The sequence below is a fragment of the Gallus gallus genome, chromosome 2 (assembly GCF_016699485.2).
Source record: "Gallus gallus isolate bGalGal1 chromosome 2, bGalGal1.mat.broiler.GRCg7b, whole genome shotgun sequence".
NCBI classification, from domain to species: Eukaryota; Metazoa; Chordata; class Aves; order Galliformes; family Phasianidae; genus Gallus; species Gallus gallus.
In genome coordinates this window covers 27,811,925-27,827,631 of record NC_052533.1, presented here as the reverse complement: position 1 = coordinate 27,827,631, position 15,707 = coordinate 27,811,925, and the positions used below count along the sequence as shown (strand labels likewise).

The window sequence follows — 15,707 nt, the reverse complement described above, 5'->3', positions numbered from 1 at the left end:
GGATGCTTCATAATGATTTGTGCTGACAGTGTTATATAGCAGCCATCGTATTTTCAACAAAAGCTGTTTGGAACAGAAGGGAAAAAGAAGAAAAAGTACTTAATGTAGTTCTTTTTGGTGGATTTCTTGGTCCAATCTCCCTTTCATTTGGATAAAAAATTCTCCATAAAATTGCTGAGAACTGAGGAGTATAGAAGTCTCCATTTATTTCATGGGGACTTTTTATGGCTGTTCACTCCACAGGGCATCTCAAAGAATTAGAAATTTTACCATGAAGGAATATCTGGGCTGGAAGCTGGAGGAATGACCACAGTCTGTACTATTATATACATTCCAGTTGGCACTGAGTAATTTAGGAATTGAGAATATATGTCAAAGTCCCAATAACAAAATTCTAGTTTAAAGCCATCATAAATACAGCTATACAAAATACTGTTAAATGTTCTGGATTGCTTATAGGAACGAGAGATTTTCCTCTGAGTAGAAGTCATTGTAATCCTTACTGTAAACCAAGGACCTGATATGACTCCTGCCTATTTCAGTCAGATTTTCTGAACCTCTGTCTTCATCTCTTTTTAATGTATTCTCTTTACAGACTTGCAAAAAGTCATTTATTTGAAAGCTAAGGATGAAGAAAATGTAATGTTTTAATAAATTTTATTTTACTAACAATGAAAAATCACTTGCTTTTTTTTTTAAGTTACGTCCCTTGGCTCATATTTGGAATACGTTTTGGGCCACACCTGGATTCTGCAATAAGCTTTCTGTCATATTCAAAGGGCCAGGCTGGGGACCAGGCAAACCTAGACTTGGCCTTCCTGAGGAAATCCCAGCGGTAAATATTACATGTAGAGGCTTTCAGTTTTGTGTAATTTACTTGGACCTCTTAATGCTACTGGATCAATGTTAAGAACTCTACACATGCTATTTTAAATTAGCAAATTAGCAGTCATAAAGGGAAAAGACTGAAGGAAATGAATGTTTTACTTGTGTTTTTCTTTTTATTTGAAGGAAAAATATATCTTTTTGTTTATCTTTTCATTATTCATTTCCTAAAGAGATTTTCAAAATAGTTCTATAGAGTAAGTAATTTCTCTTTTTCTTTCGGCTGTGAACATGCACACACACACACACACATATACACAGTTAAACACTAGACAGTATGTACTTAAGACTGTAGATTACCTTTGTGTAATTATCTATGTTCATTAATCTTTTTGTGTTTGTAATTTTAAGGAATACTAAGGGATAAGAGGCTGCAGTGGATCACTGTTGAAGGCTGTTATCTGTTTTGCTTCATATAGGTCACTGGAAACGAAGTTCCCTTCAATCCAAGTGTACCAGCTTATCTTAACTGCTATGCAGTGGTACATTTTGCTGTAATAATGGAGTTGTATATTGATCTTCTTGCTACTGTGACTGTAAGTAATTCATATATTTAGGTAACAGCATTTCATGATGACAGTAATATGACACACAACATACTTACATAATAAAGTGTAGAGTAGAAACTCTAGGGCCTGACTCATGCTATGTAAATAATCATATATATATGGTGATAACTAGATTCTGTAATGGTATAATAATAAATGTGTGTCTAATTATACAGTACTAAATATATATTGAAATATTTACTAAAATATTTAGTAACTATATTAATTAATTGTGCAATTAAATTAAATATATTAAATGTTTTCTAGAAAAAGTAAGCATCTGCATCAGGCTTTAGGACCTTGTTAAAGGAAGAAAGTATCTCAGATCTGAGGTTGTGTAGGTTTTAAGAAGTCAAGGTTGGCCAGAATTTTAGAGGCTAATTTTGAAGGATGCCAATTTTTTAGAGGCCAATTTTGAGGTCTTGTCCAGTAGTTGAAGTTTGTTTGTTTTTTTGACTTAGAAATTCTTGCATTCAGTTGCAAGAAGAGACTTTCGGTGAAACAATTTCTTGAGAGAAAAAGCAGCACGCTTATAGCAGCTCTTTTTTTGTTTATTCCATAGTTATTTATTCCTTATTTATTTATTCCTTAGTTGTGTTCTGAATAGCACATCAGACAAATAGAATAAAACTGTTTTTGAGAAACATTTAAAAAGTGTTTTGTTTAGCATTCCAATAGAAAGGTAACTCAGGAATCGTAGAACCATAGAATCTTTTCAGTTGGTAAGGGACCCTTAAAGACCATCTAGCCCAGCTTTCCTGTAGTGAGCAGGGGCATCCAAAGCTAGATCAGATTGCTCATAGCCCTGTCCAGCCTCATCTTGAATGTCTCCAAGGACGGGGCATCCACCACCTCTCTGGACAACCTGTTCCAGTGCTTCACTACCCTTATCATAAAAAACTCTCTCCTTACATCCTATTTAAATCTCCCCTCTTTTAATATGAAACCATTTCCCTTTGTCCTATCTCAACAGACCCTGCTAAGGAGTCTGTCTCCTTCTTTCTTATAGCCCCCTTTAGATACTGAAAGGCCATTATCAGATCTGGAGCCTTCTCTTCTCCAGGCTGAATAGCCCCAGCCTGTCCCCCTAGGGGAGGTGTTCCATCCCTTGGACCATTTCTGTGGCCCTCTGGAAATGCTTCAAGAAATCCACATCTCTCCTGTACTCTACGTCTGGATGCAGTACTCCAAGTGAGGTATCACCAGTGCAGACCAGAGGGACAGGATCACTTCCCCTTGCCCTGCTGACTACACTTCTTTAGATGCAGCCCAGGATACTGTTGTCTTTCTGGACTGTGTGGGCGCACTGCTGATTCATGTCCAGCTTGCCTTCCACCAGTGTCCTCTCCTTTTTGGCAGGGCTGTGCTCTATCCTTATGTCCCCCAGCTTGTATTGATAGTGGAGGTTGCCACAACCCAGGTGCAAGACTTTGCACTTGGATTTATTGAACCTCTTGAGGTTCACCTGAATCTACTGCTCGATCCTGTTTACGCCTACTCTTCTGATTAATACAAGTTACAATACACATCACTATCATTACTATGAAGGTCACACTGCAGAGAGTTAAGAGATTACTAAACTGTATAAGGTTTAGTCTGTCCTGAGAAATTTCTTAAGAATGGAAACTAATCCAAAGACAAGCATAAATACCTACCATATCTACAAGATATTCAATGCCAGAGATTGCTATGCTCATGTATTGAGAAAAACCTCTGCAAAATGTTCAGAATATGCTTCTAAATTCCTGCATGCATACAAAAAGTCATGTTTCCCTAGGGATCAAATAAGGTGCTTGTTTTTTTTTTTTTTTGTTTTGTTTGTTTTTTTTTTTTGTTAATGTGGCTTTTAACAGATGAACTGAGGAGTTCATTTGTGAAATTTTTCATATTTTTTATTTTCTCTTTTTTTAATTTCTCTCGTCCTGGAAGGAAAAATGGATGGTCCAAATTATTTTCTCTGTTGATAACTGCAGCTGTTCAAGAATTAGTAACAGGTTTAAAAATGCACCCAAACCCCATATGATAATTAAATTCTTGCATTCACAGAGAGGAAATATCTTGAACATCTACCATGTATGAACTTATTGCAACAAAGCAACTAGAAAGTTCTCTACACAAAACTGTGGGAGTAATGAGGTAGTAAGGATAAGAATGAGAACACAGGGGACTAGAAGCACTTCATCTCAGGACATAAACCTTCAGTGTTGGTGTAGAAAGTGCTGGTCCCAAGGCAGAGTTCCAGCATCACTGCACTACAGTGGGAAAGCTGTCATGAGAAGGAAGCTTGTGTATGAATAACTTCACTTGGCAAAAATCTCTCTTCAATATCAGTTTTCCACTACACTGAATTATAAAATGTCTATGGATACAACTGGAACTTTCTGTCTGGCTATGAATTATGTCATAACTGTGGCACAGCTCCATAAGTGGAGAAAGCTAACTGTTTTCCTCATTTTTAGGTGTAAGTTCCATTTCATAATAGCCATAAGACATAGCATACAGCTATTACATTTCTCAAGTGATTACAGTTGCTTGGTGTTTGGTCTCACGCCCTGTAGAGGTGTTAAGTTTCTCTTATGTGCAAACAGCAATCATATACCTTTGGTACGAATGACCTACATTTAACTTATTAAAGAGCAAAACAAAAAAGAACAAATATATATTTTCCACAGGAGAGAGCATACAGTGTTTATTTTCTATATAGCAATCTGTACTATATCCAGAGAATAAAAAATATTTCTGAGCTGCGCACATCTAGATCACTGAAGTAATGGGATTTGGATCAGTCCCAGAGAGAGTGCTAGGAGTGTAAAACTGCAGTACATTCAAAGCAAAAGTCTCATAGCTCCAGAACTGCTTGTATCACATAAATCAAAATGAAGTCTACCTTAAACACATTTTGTAATGTCTTTTTGTTGTTGATAGATATTGTAACTTTTACTGTGGTTATAATGCCATGAATATGTGAGCACTTTTAATTAGACAAAAAGTATGTGGTGAAATGATAGCTCTCTGGAAAGTTGAGAACACAAGTAATATATCCATTCAATAGGGCAAGACAAAGTAGTTTATATGGAATGTTGCTAAGTACTCACAGTTTTTCATGAATTCTCAGTTAAAATAAAATATATACATAGACACCAAGCAACACAAATTCCATGGCATTGTATTAGCATTCTTCATTCGAATGTTAAAAGCGGGTCATATATGACAACAAAGCATCTGTCAAATTATGAAATGTGCTGACATCTTTCCTAGCATTTCTGTTGAAACACTGAACATACTAAGATGAGAAAATGCATTTATGTTATACTTCAGAAGGAAGAAAAACGATCTGAAATTTGGAACCTTTCGATTTACATTTAAAAACATGTACGGCATATATCCTTTTTTTAAATGTATTATTTCTTTTTTATCTAATTAAAAAAAAAAAAAAAAAGAGTGATTACAAAGCAGTGTAAACTTCTTCCCAAAAATCTGTAACCCCCCTTTGTTTTTAAGTCTCCAAAATATTTTTAAAAGCTTTCAGTGAAATCAAAATCCAACAGAAATATTTTTTTCTGTTTAATTATAGCCAATAACCACACTGCAAACTTGTGACTGACTCACAGCTGAGAAGCCTGCTGTGGTCCCTCAGGCTTTTCTTTTTATGCAAGTAATCCAGTATATAAATATTCATTTATTTTATATATATATCCATGCATGTAATTTTAAGAGGTATGAATATGCTAGCACTAACAAAGATGTAAAATGCACGTTCTTTTCACACCATGACTTGCAGTATGTAGATTCAGTGTATGATAGCTAGTTTAGTGATATAACCGCCAGACTATTTCATTGATTGTGGTAGAGTGATACCAAGAAAATGGATGCCCCAGCTGTTAGCATCCACTTCACAGGGTGATACAAGTTTGAAAGTAAATAAAATAATCAAGGCAGTATGTAACTGTGCCACTGGAAGAGTAAGGAGAAATTTAGGAAAGCAAGCTAATATGTCGATATTAATGCTATGGTTTTCTGGCTTTCTAAAATCTATTTCTTCCAAACGTTATCAAGATGTATTTCACCAGAAGTTTCCAGGCAGTTCTTGACTAGGAACACAGATGAAGGAACAAAGTTGTTTGTGATACATTTCTTTTCTGTAAATTGTCACTTTAGCCATATATTGTAAAGTAGCAACTACTGTTCAAAATTTAGACTTGATATTCAATTCTCTTGTTACCTGACAGAGAATCAAAGTGAGGACATTTTTAAGGTAACCTATAGAAGCTAGTGGATTGCACTACTAACACTAAACAAAACCAGCCACTTGGCTAGGGCTGGATTTAAAAAAGGTGCAGTTCTACAGTTTAAATGAGAGGACAGAATCTAAAGAGGAAAGTCTTGAATTACAGCCCCAGTTTCCCAGAAAACTGTTTATCAAGGAACTATCATTGAAAAACATAGTAAATCATTTCTAAGAAATTTCTTTGTGACTTGCGTTATACCTGTGCCAAATCATGTTTTTCTTTGCTATCTTAGTTTTAATTATTGAATTTTTTTATGACTCATCTTCTTTAGGAAGCTTAAGTGGGAATTTATTGTGGGTAGATGAACCGTTTAAGAATTACTCTTTTTATTAAATTTAAATAGAGTCTGTGCTAGATTTTTATGAAGAAATTTCTGTCCAAAAAAATTGTCACTTCAAAACAAATTGATTCATGTCAACAATGGAGAGCTGCTGTACAGTTTTTGGATTCTAGAAACTGAACCAACTGAACTGAACTGACTCTTGACTTAACTAAGAGTCTCAGCGCATAACAGCTATGCTGAGTCCCTCCATGGTTCAATGTCCAGCTCGACATCCTGTCTTCTGTGGTGACCAGTAGCAGATGCTCTGTGTAAGAGTGTAAGAGTAGTGTAGGATATCCTTTCTTTAGGTCTTTGTCTAGGTAGATGATGATGGTAATCATCAGTTTGAGATTTCGTAAATTCACGATAAGGAAGGATGGGACAGACTGCACGTGTAGCATTCCAGTAATTAATTTGATCGATCCTTGTATAAATCTGTGCAACAAAGTGGCTTGACAGGTGTCATTTGTGAGAAGTATGTTCTGGCTCGTAAAGGAGGGACTGTTTAGCTTATGCATTGCTGGGATGCTGTTTTCTTTGTTCAGTAACTGTTTGTTAAGGATATCCAAGTAGGTACTTGTGATTCTTCAGTGTAACAACAGAGCCCAACCCAGCCTGAATGTGTGGTTTGATGTGTTTTGCAAACATGGGCAGTGTAAGTTCGCACAGCTGTAAAACTTGAGATTACTCTCCTGTGGCCTCCAACACTCACAGATACATACCTTAGATCTCTTTGCAAGGTAGAGGCCACTGCTGAAGGAAAGTGGGCTTGTTGCAAAGTGGACTTTATTGAAATCAAGGCAGACATTCATAGATTTTTATTTATATTTATTTTTCAATGCCTGATATCTTGAGGTGCAAAATGATGTTCATAAACTTTATTGCTGTTCAAACCAGAAAGAATTCCTATAACTCAGCAAGATGCACTACTTTCATATTGTTGTTTTTTTATTTATTTATTGTTGTTGTTGTTTTCTTTAAAGAAAAAACAGAGGCTCTTCATTGCTAATATTTGAGAGGAAGCAAAGGAGGGAACAAGAAAAATGGTTAGATATCTGATTTGCAAAGGCAGCTGTGAGGAATATAAAAATATTTAATAAATTAAAAGAAAAAAAATCAGAGTTCATCATGGAAAATAATTTTATTTTATGATTGTTATTTCTATTATTTAGATGTAAATATTAAGGACATAAATCTTTATGCTGCTCTGTGTCCAAATAGTAAAACACGTGTCAATGTTTAAAAGTTTTCAGTCTGACTGAAGTCAATGATAAGAGTTGAAGAGTTTTCCTGAGTTGGGAACCAAGCATTAATTTGTTATGAGGGAACGTTAATAATTGGTTCTTGTTAAAATATACCTGTATAGTCGTGTCATTTGAATTCTTACTCTCACCAGTGTATGTTTTGGTATTAATTGGGATTAATAGATGGGAACTGTAAAAATGTAGTAACATAAAATGAAAAAATAGAACAAGGCCAAGGTGATTTTTACTTAGAAATATGATTGTGCCCTCGTGGGCTAAGGCATGAGGAAATCAGGCAACTTCAGGAAAGCATGTGGTGCAAAAAGGTGTATCTTAATAATTATTTTGGAAATAGAGGCAACTATAAAAGTGATTACTGCACATTTTTGCAAAGTAAAATGCAAATTACTTCAGAAACAGACACTAAAATCACTGAAAGTTCAAGCTGCTGTTCTGTTACACTCAGTTTCTCTTCAGAAAATTAGCCTAAATGATTTTTTTCTGTATTTTCTGTTGTTTTTTGTTTGTTTGTTTTTAACAGACATTATCACAGCAAACTATTCTACTGAGAATTGGCATTATCATTCTATCCCTGACTTCTTTTGGATTTCTTATGGAGAGCAGGCAAGACATAAAGCATGTTTTTTTTTATTTCTCTCATTTTACATTATTAATATTACAAGGAAATCTCAAGTTTCCTTTATTATATTATATTGAATTATATTGATTAAGAACTATAGCTATACTCTGACAGGTATGTTTCTGTCTGTTGACTAGAAGATAAAACACAAATAATCTGTAACTAAAACAAGGAGTGCTCCAGTAGCAGTGGTTATATTGAAGCACCAGCTGTTCATGTCCTCAAATGTGCTTGCATTTGTTGGATCAACATCTCTGGTTTTGTGATACTGGCAAGCCTGTAGGCTGTCTCAGTGTGGTTCAAGCTTAGCCATATTGTTTCAGTCCTATGTAGTAGCGTATCATGGGTGTCAGATTGGCCGATTGTGTATGAGAAGTGCATAAAAAGTGCAGACTCAAACTCATGTGAAGGATAGCATAGATTTTGGTCTAAACTTGGTCATTATGGATTCAAATCAAATTGGATCTTGAGAAATATACCAGTTCTGTGAGACGTATGCTCTGGAAGTAGTCCTTATGAGTGCTGTATCCCTACGGAAAGCTGAATAGCAACTGCAGTTTCTTACAGAGAAACTATGAGTATTTGCCCTGCTTACACAGAAATGTGGAATAGAATCTTCATTGTTGTGCCACTTGTATTTTGCACATGGTGCTCATTGTCTTTTTCAGAAAAGAATACATTCTGCTTGTATGTTCTGAATGGGGTAGTTCAGGATGGGTAAACGTTTTTCAAGAAATCAGAGATCAGTGTTATTTACAAACTTGATAAAAAGAATTAATAGAAATGTACAGAAATGTGCCAATGAAAAGATTCTGATCTATTCCGATGGCAGTTTTAAGAATTTTTCTGTTATCATTTCCTGTGATTACAGATATGTTTGTAGGTGTGTGAGTTCATATATATTCTCTGCATACGCGTGTTCTCACCCCCAGAAAATTCAGTATTCTAACTCAATATAAGCTGTATACTATAAAAATGTAACTGAAAGTTTAAGAAAGGGGATTTGATATAGCTGCAGGATTCATAGACTATTTCTACATTATGATTTTCATTGAAGTTAATGAGGAAAAAAAGAAACTGCATTAATCTGCATTATTTCCTGTTTCTAGACCCAAAGCAGGAATTTTGGAAATCATCCGCTGTGCAGTCTTCTTAGGAGCATACAAAATTGGCTACTTAAGAAATCAGCTTTCTTTGTTGGACTACGCTTATGAAGTAAGACATTTATTTTGAAATGTTTAAGCTAATGACCTCATAAATTATTACTATCATAGAAAAATGAGAGCATTACGAATGTGCATTCGGTTTCTTTATTTTCATCACATAATTTGAAGAGAATACTGATTTTTTTCTTCTTCTTTTTTTTTTTTTACATTTTGTCTTTTTCAAAAAATACTGTTTTCTTTGTTATAACCAATTTATATTGAAAGAAGTCAGAAAGCCATCTGTTTACCAGTCATTGCAAAAGTACTGTATTAATGGCCATATATTTTGACCAGAATACCAGAAGTTCATTCCTGAATTTGGACTGAGTAATTCCTGTTTCACTAGAACAAATCTAAGAACTTAAATATTTTGCTCTGTGCTTATACTGTACATCAGGAACAGACTTCTAGGCATTGAAAAGATAGGAGGCTGGATTAAACAGGTATTTAATCTGCTTAAGTATAGTTGCTTTTGTGTTCATAGGGCATGTTTTTATTGTGTTTGTGACTTTTACTTTTTAACCTGCTTTCTTCTTTAATCAAGGTTGGTTAAAATACTACATTAATGTGATCGGAGTTTGATGACACTGAGTTACAGATTCTGATGTGTATAAAGTTCCCAAACTACCTTGTGTTGGTCATCAGCAAAGTTAGTTATCAGCAACATTATGAACCTTTGTAAACCAGTAGAGCTGTTATCAGAAATATATATATATTTTTGCTTAAAAAGAGAGAAAAAAAAAAAGAAATTAAACATGATTGACCTGTTACTGATTAAATTCAGAATGATTTTTGTGACTTGAAACAGTTGCAAAATATATAGCAACCAATAACTTTGTAATAAGATACTTCTGGTAGTGGTGCTGATTCTCCTGCTTTCCCCTCAGATCAGGCAAAAAAAGAAAAAAAAGAACATAAAAATATATTATACTGCTGTGGATCTTTTTCATTGGTACAGGAAACAATAATTATTGGACAATATTTAATGCAAAAATAATATTTTTTTATACTGATTGATATCTGATAGCCTACTTCAATAGATAGTCTAGAAGCAAATCATTTTATTATTTGGCAATTAATTCTACAGCCTGTGAGCAATAACTTTCAGACTTCAGGTATTCAGGTTTTCTAACTAAGTTTGGGCAGAATAATACGTCAAAATATACCCTCTAAATTTCCCCCAACCCTTGCCTTTCTAAAGTGCGTCTATGTGAAAGGTTAAAGGAGTAAGAGTAAGATTTTCAGGTTGATACTTCTATACGGTTTCCCATTTGTCATGGAAAAAAAAAAAAAAAAGTTTCCTGTTATGTTCCCTATTTGCATCTGTTGTTAAAATACTAACCTCTTTACCCATTTTCTACTGCACTTTCTTCTGCTTTCTTGCGTGGTTTTTCTTTTATATTTCCCTTTGTTATACTTCTTAGTGACTCTTTCCTAGTCCCTTCTTAGATATTGAGTTGTTAGTCTGTTTTTGATGAGAAACAGAAGAAGCTTGCTCACATTATTTTCTTTGAAGAAACTTAAAAGGTGTCCTCCAAATTGTCTGCTATCAGCAAGACCAAATCAAATAATGCTTGTGAAGAATTTCAATATGTCAGTGCAAGAGACTTGCACTTTGACATAAATTATCAAGTTTGTGATATTAATAGCTTTGTGATGTTTGTGAGTCCCCCATCTTGATATGCATGTTTTACCATCACAGGCTTTGCTTGTGCACTGTCAATGCATTATGCAATTTCTAGATTCATGTAGGAATGTTGCTATGTACACTGTGGGTTTTTTTTAATGGAATTTACAAGAAAAAAATTCTGAGCAAAAGGAAACTGCCAGAAATTTGACAATTCGTGTTGAAAAGCCTCTTCAGATTATTAATGTTTTCAATCATGATCAATGAGATCGTGGACTGGAAGACACCAATAAGCATAACAAATAAATTGTTTTCACATAAATTAAAACTAAAATTTGTCTGAAAATTTCCTTTTGTTCAACACTCCTAAAATCCATCCTTCCTAAATAAGGAGATAAATGCAAGAATGATTTTGCTGTACTTTATGTTAAATCAGTAGTGAAAATTGTCACTCCTCTCTTCTTGTGTCTATGATTCATATACTTGCATTCCTCATTAATATTTTATAACCAGTAAATAAGACTTCAGAAGTAATCATCCATGCAGTATTATTTGTAGGATGACTAGTAAAAATAAGTAATTAAACTTCAAATGATTGCCTAATGTGGGATTTGCTGAAGGTGGAGTTTTGTCATCAGCTTAGGCTGATCTAAATGGAGAGTTTCATCAAGTCTAAATAATTAAATTAACGGTTCAATCCTGACTGCTCCTTTCTCTATTCCTAGTCCTGGATCCCTGTTGCTTTCTGCCATTTCAGTGAGTTTGAGCACCTCATAAGCACATCTGATATTTATCAGAACTACTGAAATTTTCACCTTCTATGTCAAAACTAAGAAAGTACAGAAATAAGAGAAAACAAGAAGAGAAGGAGAAAGAAGGAGGGAGCCTTTTGCTGTTACACTAGCACAGGTGGATGTGAAAATAGCAGCCAACGACTGCAATGCCATCAGGAGAACCAGCCCTGCCCTCTTTCTCCAGCACCTTAACCTCACTACCCAGCTAATTAAGTCACCTGGCTGCTCTGAGGCAGCCAAAAATTTATCTTTGCATAAATTAGATGATTTAAATTCCTTTGGAATAAGAAAGTTCCATACTGCAGAGGTCCACAGAAGTAAAATGCTGCTAGAGGTGGGTAAGAAAGAACTGCTTGTTTTGGTAAAACTGCAGTCTTCATATAATTGTTTATTGTGTCCACATTCCAATAACCACAGAATTGCATCTGTCTATGCTTTGAAATTCTGTATTAGGTAATGTAGTTACCAGTCTTGGCTCAGTTGTATTTGAAGTCCTTCCAAGACATATTCTTGAGAGATCTCTCCTGGTGTTTTTTCCTTTTCCAATGAAGACAATAATCCCAAGTTATCAGAGTTAGAAAAATAATCTTTTCTTCTTGTGGGCGGTGGAACCCTACACGTTTCTCAGCATGCATTTTCTATTCCTTGTACTGTGTATGTTTTGTATGCTTGGGCGAAAGAATTAGGCTCTGTTGTTGCTGTGTTTTTTGGTTGATTGGTTTTTAGAAAAAGACAGTGAAGTTTGAAGAACTTTCTAGATCTTATGAGAATTGTTTTCAGGATGGAATTCACTGAATACCTTGGTGATAGAGATATTATATTTGAATGGATATAGACAGTAAGCTGAGAAATCAGTGCATTTCTACTCAAGGGTCTGTGCTGCCACATCCTATACTAGTGAGTTTGCTGTAGGCTGATTATTTCATGTCTGTGTAATGTGATGATCATGTGTATTACTATTGCCAAATCTTTTTCTGTCAGACTGGGTCTGGAGTCTCCTAACCACCTGGAGGTAGCAGAAAACATTGCTTGTACGTTCAGTTATGTGACATTTCAGCAGGCACAATATGTAAAAATAAATTTGTGGTGATGGTACACCTCTTCAAAGATTTTCCATCTAGCTTCTCTGGTTTGGCATCAGTCAGCATATTCCATGAGCTGATTTTGGTCAAGCACTGGCTGTTATTTGACGGTAATACTAATGAGGAGCAAGTAGAAATGAGAGCCATTGACATGTTATTGGAACTTGTCTGAAATATATTCACTAACTCTCATAGTGGCTGTAGCTCACTACTGCGACTCATAAGCTGAGGGAATGGGAGTGAAAAAAAGATGGAGTGAGAAATGCAGATATCTATTTTGTTGCGCCTGTTTATTTATTTATTTATTTATTTTTACTAAGACTTTATGTCTGAGACTAGGTCTGTACACCCAGACTCTTCCTGCACTGTTTGGCTGCATGACTACAAAAACAACAGCAGTTATGTATTTACTAACGGGTAGGAAGGATAAAGATCTGGGTCAATTTTACTGAAAGAGAGAAAAAGAGAGGATGTATACCTGTTTGAAATCTTAAATGAAGTACTTGTTTTCTATTTTGTATGGGCATGTGTTGCATTGGAAAAATAACCAACAGTGAAAAATACATACAGTCTTGTGCAGCAGGTTATAATTCAGCCCTTAACTAATGAAGGCAGAAATGAACTTCTTTGTGGTCAAATTATTTATTTATTCCTCCAGAGTATATACACTCGGTAGATGCAGCTGTTCCAAACGTTTTTGGAGACAGTATTCTGTAACAAATGGACTCCTTCTCTGGTCTTTGATGCAATTCTTGTATTTCTTATGAGCATGTCAGATAATTTGTCTGGATGAAATATATAGTATCTCTTTATTAAAGAACTGATTTGCACTGTACTCTGCATTCCACAGCAGTCCCTCTTAATGTGATATATAGCCACAGTACTTACTTCTCTTTTCATTATACAAAGGCTTGCTGTTGCCTCACTTGTTTCGTAGTGTAATTTCCCAGCATCAGGATACTGACTTATGAGTACTGACCTAAAACAAACATTTACTCATAAGAACTTATTTCCACACTGATAATTTTCTGTTCTGCAGCATTTTTCCTTGGTCCCTCATTATGATCATCTGTGCCACATTTCAAAGTGCAGCATATCCTATATTTGGTTTCCATTAAGGTGAAAGCTCCATGCCCTGTGCTATAATTTACAACCTCAGCATTTAGGCAGTCTCTGTGCCCTAACTAGATTGGCTGGTATATCTCAAATGTATTTTCAAAGTGATGGAGGGAAACTACTACCTCATGATAAAAAGCCTTGTCAACACACATGGAATTAAATAAACACAAGTTGTAATCTGTATTTTCTGTGTTAGCCTCATTGAGAAAATTCTGCAGTACCATGCAGTAGACTGGACTTTTAATATTCTTGACAACTACTCTGGGGGGAATAATGTCCCTTAGAAAAAGTCACAGTAAAATCTGGCAGTAGATTAAGTTCGTTTCCACTTAAGTGTGACAGCGGTCGTTACTGACTTTAGACTTAGCCAGTTTGAGAATCGGCTTCACCACCATCAACTACAGACTGTGATGTATAGCTCCAGATGCTCTGGCCAATTGACCGTAAAATTGCTCCGCATTTCTGGCAGAGCAGCCGAACTGGTGCTTTTAAAATCTCCACTCCCTGAGCTCAACACCCTCCCCCCTCTCCTTAAAAGCTGCTCATTATTCTTCTTCTGCCCGCTGATCTTAGCAAAAGAAAAACTTCTGGAATCAATTAGAAGCGTCTGCACTTGATGAGATTTGCACGTGAGTTTGGAATTGCGAGGCTTTGATAGTGTCAGCCAACAGCTGCAGTTTCAGGTGGTAAAATCGGGGAAGGAATTTTCCAGGGTTTATTTACAATCATAAAATAAAACAAAAATCAGGACAAGTTGGAAACTATCTAATGTATCATTAAAATGAAGCCTCAATTGGGTTATATATTTATTTTGTCTGAAAAAAAAGTAAACCGGTGGTTTATTATCAGGATCTTTTCAATTATCTTGCAATTATTAGGCAATGTAGACTGGTTGTAATAAAATGCAAGCTATGGGCTGCATGCTGTAGTTTTAACTATGAAAGAGGCATCTGCTATTACTTTTGTCACTTTAATTGCTCAACAAGACAAGGAGGTAGTCATACTTAATGGAAATCAGAAGTGTGTAGTCAAAGATGAAGCAAAGGTGGTATTTGGAACATAGCAAATACATATTCACATATACTGTCTGGCAATTTTGCATTTCACTTTCAGCTTCTGCTAAACAGGTGTATAGAAAAATAACATTCATATTGATAGTTCTAATGTTTTCTGACCCTTCTGAGCAGTTAGGGATGGGCTTGTATCTGTATGCATTTTAAAGATAACAGCCATGCCAAATGAGATTATTAATGTTCATTTATGCATCTGAGTGTCTTTATGAAGATCAAATTGTGCCATTTCACACACACTGTTACCAATTCACATTGCAGACTGGTTTAGTTCATAAGTCAAGACACGATTTTTCTAAAAGCCAGGAATGCTACAAACCTCATCAAACTGCATTCTTTTCTACATCATAACACATGGATAATAATAGAAATCTTCTCCATACCAGTGAATTGCTTCACTCATATAAATCCCTGGTGACAGCTGAGATTCTCCACATGGGTAGCTGTGTTTGTCTGTGCAATTGCAACTCCAGTAGTAAAGTGTTAGCTGGCAATTTTGTTTTTAATGAACAAAAGCATTGATTTGTTTCATGTTACCTACATTTTTCCTATGGAGATAGCACCATTAGGGGAAACTATTATGTCATTTTTATCTTCTCTTACTTTAAAGAGAAATAAATAATATTAAATAAACTAAGAAGAAGCTTCTAGTGAAAGAACTCTTGGAGGATGCCTTGTTTGTAGAGGTAGTCATCTGTATTTGCACAGAGGTATCTGTACCACTATTCAGGCAGTGATGGCATAAACTAGAGTGAAAGGCAAGCGTAGGGCTGACCCTTTGTGGCTTGGATTCTGTAGAGGAGATGCAGATGCAGTCAAAGCAGGCTCATGTTTCTTGACAGAGCCAGTGCTTACTAGTCAGTTTATGCTTTCCTGTATGTT

At 35.4% G+C, this 15,707-nt stretch overlaps 1 protein-coding gene across 6 annotated transcripts in view; it reads left to right on the top strand.

The window, feature by feature from the left end:
• Positions 1 to 15,707, top strand: part of AGMO (alkylglycerol monooxygenase) — a 181,996-nt gene that overhangs the window by 96,443 nt on the left and 69,846 nt on the right. For 4 of the 6 annotated variants that reach the window (XM_001235520.6, XM_040695837.1, XM_040695841.2 and 1 more), the window contains exons 9-12: positions 701 to 835; positions 1,305 to 1,421; positions 7,830 to 7,912; positions 9,038 to 9,143. In XM_001235520.6, the coding sequence (XP_001235521.5) occupies positions 701 to 835; positions 1,305 to 1,421; positions 7,830 to 7,912; positions 9,038 to 9,143 (441 nt within the window). Of the gene's footprint in view, positions 1 to 700; positions 836 to 1,304; positions 1,422 to 7,829; positions 7,925 to 9,037; positions 9,144 to 15,707 lie in introns of all 6 variants that reach the window. The other 2 variants (XM_015281873.3, XM_046937602.1) reach the window with 1 other exon arrangement.